This window comes from Columba livia, chromosome 1 (assembly GCF_036013475.1).
Source record: "Columba livia isolate bColLiv1 breed racing homer chromosome 1, bColLiv1.pat.W.v2, whole genome shotgun sequence".
NCBI lineage: Eukaryota > Metazoa > Chordata > Aves > Columbiformes > Columbidae > Columba > Columba livia.
This window is the reverse complement of record NC_088602.1, coordinates 195192953-195205880: the sequence shown is the minus strand read 5'-3', so window position 1 is coordinate 195205880 and position 12928 is coordinate 195192953. Positions and strand designations below refer to the sequence as shown.

The following is a 12928-nucleotide window of genomic DNA, read 5'->3' as shown; positions in this document are numbered from 1 at the left end:
TCTGAAGAATGGATATAAGTAAAGATAAGGTAGAAGCAAAACTTCACATTTACTGCTATATGTTTGCAAGAGCCAAACGCTGAGAACTTTCTAAACAATATGGACTTCTGGCACAATGCTGCAAAACCAGCTATAATTACCTTCTCATGACACAAAAGTCAGAATTCGTGGTGGCCAAGTTAGATGTCATGATTTCTCATGTCAATATGGTATCAAAAAATAAATTAAGAGGAAAAAAGTGTAACATGTAAAAGAACTCTAACTGCTGTATTTGATTACTATAAGATTTACAGCCCCTCAAGATTTCTCCCCTCTCTGAAGTGAAATCCAAGGAGAGATGCAGAGGATATGGGAAATTCTCCGGCAATCTTTTTCCCTAGAAATTGCTCCTTGCTAGGGTTCAGGTAGCAAAGGAGGCAGAGAGAATGCCCTGTGCTAAGGAGAACTGTGGGAACATTAAATCTCTGATTTCTGGGGTTGTTTTTTTTGTTGTTGTTGCGAGTTTTGTTGTTGTTGTTGCTTTTTCCCTTTCAAGAGCTTCTGTTCTGTACAAACTACATTTTACTTTTTGGGAGCACAGACGCAGAGAAGAAGAGTCGTGGCGGCTGCTGAGCGGAAGGACCACGAGCTGTGGGAAGACCCAGCGAGGGCAGGAGGCACCTGCTCATGGCAGGGCAGGAACCGTGGAAGTTCACACCCCAAACGCTGGTGACTTATGTCCGCAGCTCTATAGGAGGTGCCGGGATGGGGCTGGAAGTACAGCTCATTCAGAATCTGCTGCGGCAACCACTCAACTACAGTTCATCTCAGCTGCTTCTGCAGCATTCAAAGATAAATGAAATACAGCTGGAAAAATTACACAGGCTTTCCACAGTGTTCAAGTTCATTAAATTTGTTTGCTTAGCTTAAATTACATCCTTTAACCCTTTAGTCATGCACATTGCTCCCCACCATCAATAGCATGACTGTGTGTACATTGTTCACTTCTCTACACTAATTTGTATATAAAGAAAAGGAGTTAAAGGGGTCACTATTCTGAATAAACATGATTAAAAATTTATGTCCTTCTGCACACACATCCTTACGTCACAGGAAGTGAAGCTAATTTCCAAATCACCCCAAACTACCCAGTAATCGGGTTTCAGAAATATCTTGTAGAAGCTCAGTTTACCTTTGTGCCCGTAACAGAAGAGTCCTGAAGACAGAGAAACTTTCATCAAGTATAAATGACTAACAATTACATCAAAACAAATGGAGGGCTTCAAAGCGGGGTGGAAAAATGGGGGGAAATTCCATCCGATTAAGACAGGACATAATTATTTTCTACAGGAAATAAACACTATATTTTTAACAGGTGACCAGTCAGATAGAGTCAGTAAAAGGTTATGATTGTGCAGTGATTTCTCATCAAGTTGCAGCGTATCTCCTCAGAGAGATGACAGATCTTAGCATCTTCTTGTAATTATTTTTCTAGGTAGGCTCTTAATTGGGAATTGGAAACATGAGAGCTCCCAGAGCAGGCTGCATTTCATTGACTATTACCATTCGTATTTCATCTTTTACAGTTAATTCAAAGATTCATAAGTACCTCATACTGGTATGTTACTACAATGAGTAGTAGTGGTAACATTTCAGTAGTACCAGAATCTCCCAACTTTCATCCATACTCTCTGATCATTCTGACTTATGATTGCTGCATTCCATGAGCCAATACACACTGCTGCTATTGAAACCAACCTGTGCTGTTTAAATATTAAATAGATAAATAGATAAATAAATCTGGATCGTTGCAAACAATAAATATTTATATGCCAGCAGAAAACACAGTATTACGATTAACAGATATAGACTGAAATTGAAAATAGATATGAATGTGTTTAAAATACAAAAAATCATATGTAGAACAACAAATCTTAAAGAAGATGGGACAAGATTCAATAATGGATCTTTGTAAAATACTTCTGGTAATAGATACTTGTTGATAACATTTTCCACCTTGTTCTGAAAATGAAATGAAAATGAACCAGCTAATGACCACGGTATGTGGGTTAGTGTGTCAGCTTTGATGGAAAATACATTGTCATGCAACGTTGAGCCTAAAGGCACTAATGTAACATAAACCAGCCACAGAGTAGATGGTAATTGTCTACTGCATTTATTCAGCAATAAAACAAAAATATTCAATAATAATGGTATCAATTTAGAGGGAAAGGGATTCCAGAGCCCTCTTGATCATGGTTGCTTGTGTTTTGCCCTGGCCAACCTGTGATCATGACCTCAAGTGTCCTTCGAAACAACAAAGTGTTTCACTGAAGCACAGTTAACTCTGAAACCTAAAGGTGGCATGGCCATAAGCAGTGCTCACTCCTTAACTTCTGATCACTGTAATATCCTGGCAGCGGGACAGTTAATTTTTAACTCAACAACTATGCACTGAAAATACAGTTACAGATAAAATCTTTCTTTGTGTATGAAGAATATGGTGCCTTTCCTCTAAATATGTACTGTGTCTGTTCTGACTACAGCATTAATTATTAAATATGTTTGTCAATTATTAATATAAGATTTTTCTCTTTAATTTTTAAAGTATATTTAGCCTTTTTTTTTTTCTTGAAGATTTCTAGCAAGAGACCATCAAGATCTGACACAGGAATGCATGTTATTCCAAAAATTAAGATGTGGATGAATTATCCCTATTTATATGCATATCTTTGTTTAATGAAACTCGCTACTTCTAACCATTCCTATTTACAGTATAATAGTACATAAACATGTTAAATTAAATTAAATCTATTCTGTGATGCCCAATGCTGCGTGTATTTTGCATCAGCTGTATGCAACGGATAATGGACCTTATAATGTATTTTGCTGTGTAAGTCATTTATGAGAAGGCTGGCAGGAAAATCACACCTCAGCAAAGACCAAATATCCCAACCAGCTCACAGGTCTATTCAGGGTTGCACCAGTCAGGCAAAAAGTCCATGTCTGTCCCCTCAGGAAGGTCCTGCTGCCCTGAACCCCACTCTGATCTCAGGAAGCATCTCCTGCCCCTCTTTCCAGGCAAAGACAAGTTCACTTGCTGCTGCCATGTCCCTGCTCATTGACTGCTGGTTCCTTCCGTCATCACATTTTTAATTATAGCCCTGAGTGAAAAGCCACAAAAAGTGAAAGAAAACCCTTCCCACCTAGAGGGCTGGATCCAGACCAGTAAGCATACACATCATGTAGATATTTTTGCATGGAGACTTAAATAATTTATGCTTCCAATTTTTTATAACTTCGGCAGCGAGAGGCAGTGTTTGGAACATCCCCCTCTGCTTCACCCCTCATTTGCGGGGTCACAGCAGACATCGTTGAGCTGTCAGCATAAATTACAGCCGGCAGCACGTCAGCGCAGAACACTTAAATGCATGTGCAATTTCAAATACATAAATAATCCTAGAAAACACTCAGCCAATATTTTTCCATAGCTTCTCCGGAGTATTTGAGAAGCAGCACTTTGATCTTTATTAGCTGTCAAGTCCATGATGAGGCAAAGTATGCTCCTCAGCAGGCTGCTGGAGACAGGCCTGGCAGAACCTACGTCCTTCTGGAGTTTATCTGGACACTTACAAACTAGAACTGACTTGCAGTATTTCCCATAAATGTGTATTACTGCAGCTTCTTGGGACCATGAACCATCCTCACACTCTGAGCTTGTTGACAACCAAGAGCTGATGAGCTCCTATGATGGCTGTGCATCTCCCACTATGCCCTGGTAGGAGGGGACTGCTAAGGGGCCAGGACGGAGTTAATATGCAAAACCATGAACCAGGGAATGTGTCCCACCTTTTTCCTCCCAGATAAAAGCAATACATTTGCATAAAGCGTTTTTAGCAGAAATTCACACCACAGGAATTGCTTCAGAAGCTGGCAGCCCCCTTGCACAGCCTGGAGCAATGGATGGTTCTTACCACCATGAGTGCACGGAGATACGGGACTTACCCGAAGTGACGTGTGACACTCACAAGCGCTAGTTTTTCTCCCTTTGACTAAGAATGTCAGCAATTTCAGCTTGACACAGAGCTGGCCTGGCTGATGGTCCAACATATAAATCATGGGTCAAAGATAAGATAAACACATACCAGTGTAGTCCTCATAGCATTCGCAAGTGTAGCCCCCTTCTCGGCTCCGGCACAGCCCGTTGTTCCCGCAGGGGTTGGAGTAGCAGAGGTCAATCTCCGTCTCACAGTAGTCGCCTGTGAAGCCCGGGGGGCATCGGCACCGCAGCCCGTTGATGGGGTGGATGGGGCGGAACAGGACGGTGTTGGAGCTGATGAACGGGGCCGAGCTGTCGAACTTCAGGACAGAGACGCACTTCATGTAGTTCTCACAGGGCTCACGCAAGCAGATGTTGTCATCGAAGGGCAGCACCCTCTGGGTGGATATCATGGTCAGCAGGGTCCTGTTAAGGTAGATCTGCTCCTGCAGGTCCTCGGAGGGGAAGAACTTGTTTCGAATGCCACCAGGGAGCAAAGCTGAGAAGGTCACATTCAGGATATTGGAGCTGACATCTGTGTCATTTTGGATGTTAAAAACGAAGATGCCATCCTTGGCGGTGGAGAGTACTGTCGCCACCCCCTCCACAAACAGGGACAGGAGAGGGGAAAGGAACCTCTCCTGGGACATGTTTTCCAGCCGCACTGTGATACTGTTGGTGAGCATGTCATCTGTGATGATGGTGACACGCAGGGTGCAGATTGCTGTGACACTGTGGATGCCATCTGAAGGGAAGAGAGAAAGACAACAGCGACGTCAGAGACCAGGCTTCAACCTATGGACAAGGAGGCTCCCACAGCCTCCTGGAAATAAAACAGACCTTTGAGGCGTTTCAGGGCACTGGGATGGGAGAGGGAAACGTATCCACCCAATGCCTTTACTCAGGAAAACAAAACAAAATCTCTTAAGGATTGCAACTCGAAGGACCAGAGACACCTTGAAGAGCCCAGAACAGCTAGAGAACATCCCAGGCAAACAACTGGCAAGTGCTAGTGAGCGAACGGACAGCCTGACAGCCCCAGGACGGCCAAGGAGGAGCCAAGGGGAAGGGGCTTCTCATGACAGCGACTGAATGGATCTTCATACAAGTCACTGCTAGTCTACAAGCAGTGCTGGGAGGCTGTTGCTTTTCACAGCGCAACAACAAAATTATCTTCTCCAGACATGGTCTCAGGCTTAATGAGCCAGAACTATGCACATACAGAGAGTCGTAACCAGAGCTTTAGACAAAAGTCACCTAAGGAAACAAGTCTTCACATATGAACACGTGAACTTCTCTATTCATCACACCTAACTTCTTCAAAATACTTTATGAAAATTAGAAAAAAAAATTAAAAAAATACATCCGTAGTGAAAAGCAGACATTGAAAAACTCTTCCATTTTATCCTTCCCTTAAAGCATTTCTGATATTGCCATGGATGTTCTGCAATAAAACCCATAAATATATAAATATAGCACTAATACCTGACACTGGACTGAGAGATGCCACCGTAAAATCTTGGTAGACCCTGAGGCTGACAGTAGTGCTGTGAGGAGGCTTAGAGGTGACCTCATCACTCTCTATAACTACCTGAAGGGAAGTTATAGCCAGGTGGGGATTGGTCTCTTCTCCCAGGCAGTTAGCAATAGGACAAGGGGGCATGGGCTTCAACTCTGCCAGGGGAAATTTAGGCTGGATATTAGAAAGATATTCTTTACAGAGAGAGTGGTCAGGCATTGGAATGGCTGCCCAGGGAGGTAGTGGACTCACTGTCCCTGGAGGTTTTCAAACTGAGATTGGACATGGCACTTAGTGCCATGATCTAGTAAATGGACTGGAGTTGGACCAAGGGTTGGACTCGATGATCTCTGAGGTCTTTTCCAACCCAGTCGATTCTGTGATTCTGTGAATGCACAAACTATAGAGCATTCTATCATAACGAAACATAGTTACGACACAGTGAGTGCTGTAGTTAATCCAAATGCAATGTGAGTATGGAATGGGAAGTTGTGTCATCACTGAAACTAAACCACTTAGTTTAATTCTGTCTCCTTGCTAACATTAAGGACTCATTAAGAAAATACAGATCACATTACAGAAAATACAGTTAGTATTACAGCAGCTTCTAGAAATCCCAGGAGAGATCAAGACTGGCTTCTGATAGGAAATGTTGCTTCTCAAAGACCTCATAGTGTAAATAAACAGCTGGAAATGGAGGTGAGTTCACTTCATGGTTTGAATGGCCAACATCAGGCCCACAGAGGGTTAAGAACTGAATCCAGCTCCCTTAAGTCGCAGCTCACTGCCAAAGTCTTGGCCCAAAGTATCCCAGAAATAGTTGTTTCAAAACTGACCTGCTATTACATTTATTTCAGTTAAACCATAAAGTACATGTGAAAATGGATTCTGAGTCACATCACTGTAAAATCACAGCAGAAACTGCAATTGAAACACCTTAAACCCAGTGTGAGATCAAAATTCTAATAGCATGGATTGCTAAAGGTCATTTGCCTAAGGTTTGCTATCTCACAGTGAAAGTTTATGACCCATTATGGTCTCTTATAAAGATCTTTCAGGAACAGAAAAATCAGAATGGCTCCTTTCCCATTGGCTGTCACTGCTACACCTCAAGTGCTGTTTTGTTTTAAAAAGAGATGTGTTGCTGCAAGATTTTTCTCCCAATAATATAGTTGCAATATAGTAAATCAGAGCAGCATAATCAACCAAATGGCTTTTGACTCCCTCCTCCTGATGAGGTTATCTGTAAAAGCTCAGCTGTTGACTTTTTTCTGCACTGAAGCAGCTTTTAGGCAAATAGAGAAGTCTTTTCTCCTGTGTGCTACTTTAGTACTGCCTGGCTAAAACCAAACAGTCAGAAGGTCATTATTCAGGCGATCCATTCGAGGTGCCCCTCACAGCAGCTCATACGCCGGCCTTCACTTTCTCCCAAGTCTGCAGAAATCTTTCTCTGCTCAGGCTCAGACTCAGTCTAGAAACACGTAATTTTGGCCTCCATCAAGACCCAAATCACAGAATCACAGAATGTCAGAGATTGGAAGGGACCTCGAAAGATCACCTAGTCCAACCACCCTGCCAGAGCAGGAACACCCAGATGAGGTTACACAGGAATGTGTCCAGGCGGGTTTTGAATGTCTCCAGAGTAGGAGACTTCACAACCCCCCTGGGCAGCCCATTCCAGTGCTCTGTCACCCTCACTGAGAAGTAACCTTTAAAAATGATGGGTAGCCAAAATCCTCATTGCAACCTACTCCTCCTGCACAGTCTGTGGATTTCTGGCCAACAGACAATAGAGCATGCCCCGTATTTTCAGAGACAACATCCTCAGACTAGTTTACCCATTTCTGTCAACTGCATGGCTCATTCCCTTGAAAGCCCAGAAGCAGAACAAACTCTTAATTTTTTTTTTTAAAGCAATTGACATTCGCCTGCCTGTCCCATAGGGTGCCTGAACTATTTTGCTATTTGTTGCACAATACGCTACACAAGTTCCCTCATACCAGCGAGAATGCTGGACAATGGGTCCTTTTCTTAAGAAAACACTATGATCTATAGCCCATGGTATGTATAGTAAGAAGACAAAATACGATCCACTGTCTGACAACGCACTAGAGTCTACAAACTGTCATAATCAATATCAACTGTCACAATATGCAAGAGCTTCCCAGCATTCACAACAGCTATTCTGACACAGTTAATAAATCACTGGAAAAAGGCCGGTGTCAGATACCACACAGCCTCCTTGTTCCGCAGGGAGCCCAAAAGAAAACCGGGCACAGACGTAGAGCTGCAAAATGAAGTCGTGTTCTAAAAGCCAGTGCAGCTTTGTGCAGCCCTGTTGCAGAGCATTAAAATAAAAAGAGAGCAAAAAGGAGCTGAGCATGTGTACTATAGGCAACAAAAGAGCAGCCCGGCTATAGAGGCTGCTGGACAAGCGCCTCTTTCATACACCAGCGAGTCTGAGAGCAGCATCACGGGATCCGATCATCCATTCATTCAGAAATTCATGGAAAGTTGAAACAATCTGTGGCTTTATGGGACCAAATTAGTATCTATTCTACTTTCAACAGACAACATTCGCTTTTAGGATCTGGAACAAGTACAATAAAGTGGAAATTTTGTCCTTGTCTTTATTGGGAATTAAGCCGTAAGTAGACAATAACATATGTGTTTTGAGATTCCCAAGTGAAATACTCCATAAAACTTTCAAACATTTACTGCCAGAAATGTCAGAAAAATAATATTAGGAAGTGTTATTTTATGAAGTGGTAATATTTTATGTCCTTTCACTGTCTGATGTCCCTACCATACACAGCTATCTGATACACATGCACAACGAATCTGTTATTCTCTAACTGCTAAACGGGCTCTTCTGCTAAAAGGTCTTTTGATACAGCTATAAAAAGTCCCCATCATGTTTTGGCAGATGCAAGATGGCTTCAGTCAGGGGTGTCAAACACCCTTCAAGTGATGCTACGCAGGAGGAACTCTGGCCACGCTTCGCTCTCTGGAGCACCTTGGCACATGAGTCCACACACACACACACAAGGCTGAGCTGTCAGTGGTTCTCACCACCATCATCTGCTCAGCTGCTGCAAACTGGCTGGATGCCTGAGTCTTCCTGAAGAAGCTCCAAAAACATGAGCTGTGCTGGCAGATGGGACCCGTAGGCATCCTGCTGAGGGTGGCTTGAGGGGACAGCCTGGACCTCAGCCGCCCAAGCCACTGCCACCCAGACAGCCTGAGCAAAGGGAAACACGGGACGGACCAAAGAGAACAGGAACTGATCCATCCTTTTGCGGGACTGGCTCCTAAACCCCTTCTACCAATGGCTTTTGTCACTCTGTGCTCGTTTCTCTTCCATGAAGTGGGGATAACAGCACCTACATGTACACTGCGGAGTAGCAGGTGCAGACGCTGAAATGCTGAGATACTGGGGTGATGAAGGGAACATAAATATCCTAAAGAAATCAGAAAAAGTTCTTTCAAAAACTGTTGCAGACAAGTTTAATAAAAAACAGTGTTGAAAGATTAAAAAAAAAAAAAAGGTCTCTTAAGGACTAACACATCAGTGAATGGACAAAGAGGACTCTGGATGGTCAGGCAGGCACACAGGAGAAGAGGTGTTCATTACAAACACAGTCCTTGCACACTGGATTCATATCCTGGCAATATTATTTTCTGTATGCTTTCTACAAAAGAAATCTCCAGAAGGTAGAAATCAAAGCAGACTGCTGTCTTTTGTGTCACTGTCATTGCTGAATAGGCTCCTTAAAAACAGAACTACTCATCTTCATCCTCCATCAAACTAATGAAAGGATTTAACAGCAACCGCATTCCCTGACGCATTGCAAAGAAACGAGAAGTAAGGCTAACAAAAGCTCAAACCTCTCTAAAATACACTAATAACTAAGAATGTATTGAATCGTTCTTGTCTCATTATTACCTTTACAACAAACTAAATCAAATCTGAGACTTTAATCTCAGCTTTCTATCTTCTGGCAGTTCATAAACCAAAGAATTTCATTATCTAGAAATGTAAACACAGCAAAGTTTAACTGAAATGCACATTTGGCAATAGCAGTACCTGGCCAGAAAGGATCTTTTTGTTTGTTTTTTAAGTTGGCAGAAATGAAATAATTAATACTTTTTGTTTGTTTGTTTATTATATACAAAGGTCTTAGGGCCGCATATCAAAGCGGAATATTTTCTATAAATACTTCAGCATCAGAGCTTTCTTTCATGGATAGCCCAGCCAACATCTATTCTAATTCTGCTTTATAATGCATATGAAAACAACAGATGTCAGATTTTACTGCAGCCATGTAAACTCCTTGGCTAGCAAAATGTAGAGTAAGGACACTCCATAGGTTCCAATGACATCTTGCTCCTCGCGGCTCATAAGAAGCAGGCACGGCCGCGGGTAGCAGCCGTCGCTGGGCAACACGCCTTTGAATGATCAGAACTCCATCCCCCATCACTTCTAGCCACGTCTTTACATATGGGAGTTAATACACACCTAGGCAGTACTAAGCCTTGAATTAATGAGGATGCCATACTCTCAGTGTCCTCTCTACAACTTGGACGGCAGCAGCACGTAAGTAGCACCAGCTCGTAGCAGCTGAGACCACAGGCAATACTTGGCTGACTGAGCAGAGCTGGAACCTAAACCACGCATCCTGCTGAGCAAACAGCAGTAAAAGAGCAGCACGTGTCCATAAAACTAGAGATGCTTGGTCCTGCACTAAGCTTTGGTTTGCCTCAGAAAGTCTGCAAGTCCTGCAGCGCATGTGTGCTTCTACCATCATGGAAACACACCAGTGTAATTATATCATCCCTTCCAAAATGCTGCTGTAGGCACTACAAAGCTTCACTTCTATGAGTAGAAATAGGAAGTTTATGAGCAACAAACTCGTAAGACAAACTCTTTAAAATATTTTCTACATTATGGAAAAGTTCAGGAGCTTATAGCACAGGGAAAATATCCTGAAAGAAAGGAAAGTGCACAGAAAATGGTGGGTGGGAACCTAAGTAAGATGCTTTGCCAAAACAGCAGAAAACATTACCATAAATGAAAATAGGCATAATTGTGAATTTACAGAGACCCTACCTCAAGCTCATCCCAGTTAGCGAGCAGCCGCACTGGAGAAGTGTTTCAGGACCAAAACTCTGTATGTGACCCCAGATTGCCTTCAGGGCACCCTGGCAAAGGACAAGGGCTGGTGTTGGCCTCAGCTCTCCAAAAGGCCAGGGCAATGGGCAGCGCCAAATGTCCCCTGTGCACTCCTAAGCAGTCTCTGTATCGTGGTAGGGACAGATGAAACTACAGATTTCTGTTTCCCTAGAAAAAGTTGTATTAAACATTGCAAAAACAGAGAAGTAACAGCCATGAGAAACAAACTCCATAACTTCCCTTTTGAAAAACAGAAAGGTACAACATTCTATCATGTCTTAGACAGGCATAATGGAGCCCATCAAAGCCTCCCTTTCCTTAGGATCGGAAATGCTGCTAATGACAATTCCTTCTTTATATTAAGTTGGATGAAAGAACATGGAAATTATTCCCCTCGGCCACACAAAGCTTATGTTACTGCTTTTGTCCCTTCACTTCAGGCTGCCAGTCTCAGCTCCGCACATTTAGGAGCACTGACTGCCAACACAAGTTATGGGCTTTGGAAAGGATATATAAAAATAATTATCTATTATTCACACAGTGCCAAAGGTTCACATTGGAACCGGTGCTCTGAAGAATGTCAAAGCCCAGGTCTGCTCCAAAGCCCATTACATCAACAGGAAGAGTCTCATTGACTTCAGCGGGCTTCGATCCCGGCCAAAACTGGGCCCAGAGCATAATTCCCTGAGTCCCTGCCAGGGCACTCGCACAGAGCTTCACTCCCAACCCCGCAGCCCCAGACGAGAGCTACAGCCTGCCCAGGGAAAGGCTGAGGGTTCAACATCAGAACGGTGAGAGAAGAAAGCAAAAGGTGAAGGGATGAGCAGGGCAAGCATGTGGACAGTAGAAACACGCAATGTGGGCCACACAATACGAGTTGTAAAGGTTGTAACGGTTTTTCTAAAATCAGCTGTCTGAATCTGTACCTTGACATCTCTAAATTTCCAAGAAGGATGAGCAGCAGCAGCCACCCTTCTGCAGATGCTCAGTTTTGAAAACACTAGCCAGTGCTGCCCAGTGTTCTTTGAAGAAAAGAGTGTTCAGAAGGGTCATAGGAAGGGGAAACGAAAGACGTGTTACCTGGTGTTATGGGGGGATTTTTGATCACAGGGTGAGGTAAAACAGAAGTGAGCCACATGGTGTATGCAAGCACAACAGCAATGGGGGCTCAGTCCTGACTGAGCTGAAAGGAAGGGAAATGTCCTGGGGAACACATGTCTTTGGGGGGAAAGGAAGGTATCTGGGATTAACTAGTCCAAGGCTGGAAGATTGCTGGAGGACAAGCAATGGTTCATGCTGGCACAGAGTGAGTGCCCATGTCTGACTGCACCAGCGACCAGCTCTCCCTTGCGAGCATTAGCCCCACCGCCTCCAGCACCGTCCCACTGCTGCTGCAGCAGCGCAGGGCACCCGAGGGGCTGTCCCAGCCCACCCAGGACACAGGTACGTCCCTGGGCTGTGGCTGTGCCAGCCTGCGCACTGCCACTGCACTGCCCCATGGCAGCATCACCCACATCTGCACCTGGGACATGATGCTGGGGTCAGTGCAAGAACAGGATCCCAGCAAGTCTGTCCAGACACTTCCAGGCAAAGGCATCTCTAATGCTCACAGGCTGCCTGCAGACACTCTTCAAAACACGTTAAGTCAAACCTCCACGTACTTCTTTTTTCAACATGAGTCATTTCTTCACCCAGGCAGAGAGGGGTATCTGGGACACCTGGGGAGGGTGGGCAGTGGGACCTGGGGCTTGCGGCTCACGGCAGTTCCCGCTCTGTGGTCCCCTTGGCAGCAGCCACAGCACTACCAGCTCAATCACACAGCTAAAAAATCCCCAGGCTGTGGGAGGAGAAACCGTGCATAACGCAACTGCAAATTCCCAACATGTATAAGAGAAAAAAATAAAAAAGACTAATTTCGGCATCATTATCTTTAACATAGCCTGTGCTGTTCAGGATTATTTACTTTGTACACAGTACTGAATATAAAAAAACCCCATATTTCGATTTGCAGCTTCAACAGGGGATTAAGAACAAATTGATGCCAACTGGATTGCACAACATTGTACGAGACTGCCATTAGCTTTTCAGAAACCAGCACCTGCAAGGCGAGAATTTTGAAATGCTAATTAGGTTGATAACACTAGTCTGGGGGAGTATTTCTGGAGGGTGGGAAGTAAGTTGGATCTGCTGGCAGGAAAAAGCACTCTTGAATTCTGTC

At 43.8% G+C, this 12928-nt stretch overlaps 1 protein-coding gene across 6 annotated transcripts in view; it reads right to left on the bottom strand.

Annotated features, from left to right (window-relative positions):
• CELSR1 (cadherin EGF LAG seven-pass G-type receptor 1) overlaps window positions 1–12928 on the bottom strand; it is a 167552-nt gene that overhangs the window by 91431 nt on the left and 63193 nt on the right. For all 6 annotated transcript variants that reach the window (XM_065048981.1, XM_065048976.1, XM_065048980.1 and 3 more), the window contains exon 2: window positions 4125–4763. In XM_065048981.1, the coding sequence (XP_064905053.1) occupies window positions 4125–4763 (639 nt within the window). The remainder of the gene's footprint in view (window positions 1–4124; window positions 4764–12928) is intronic.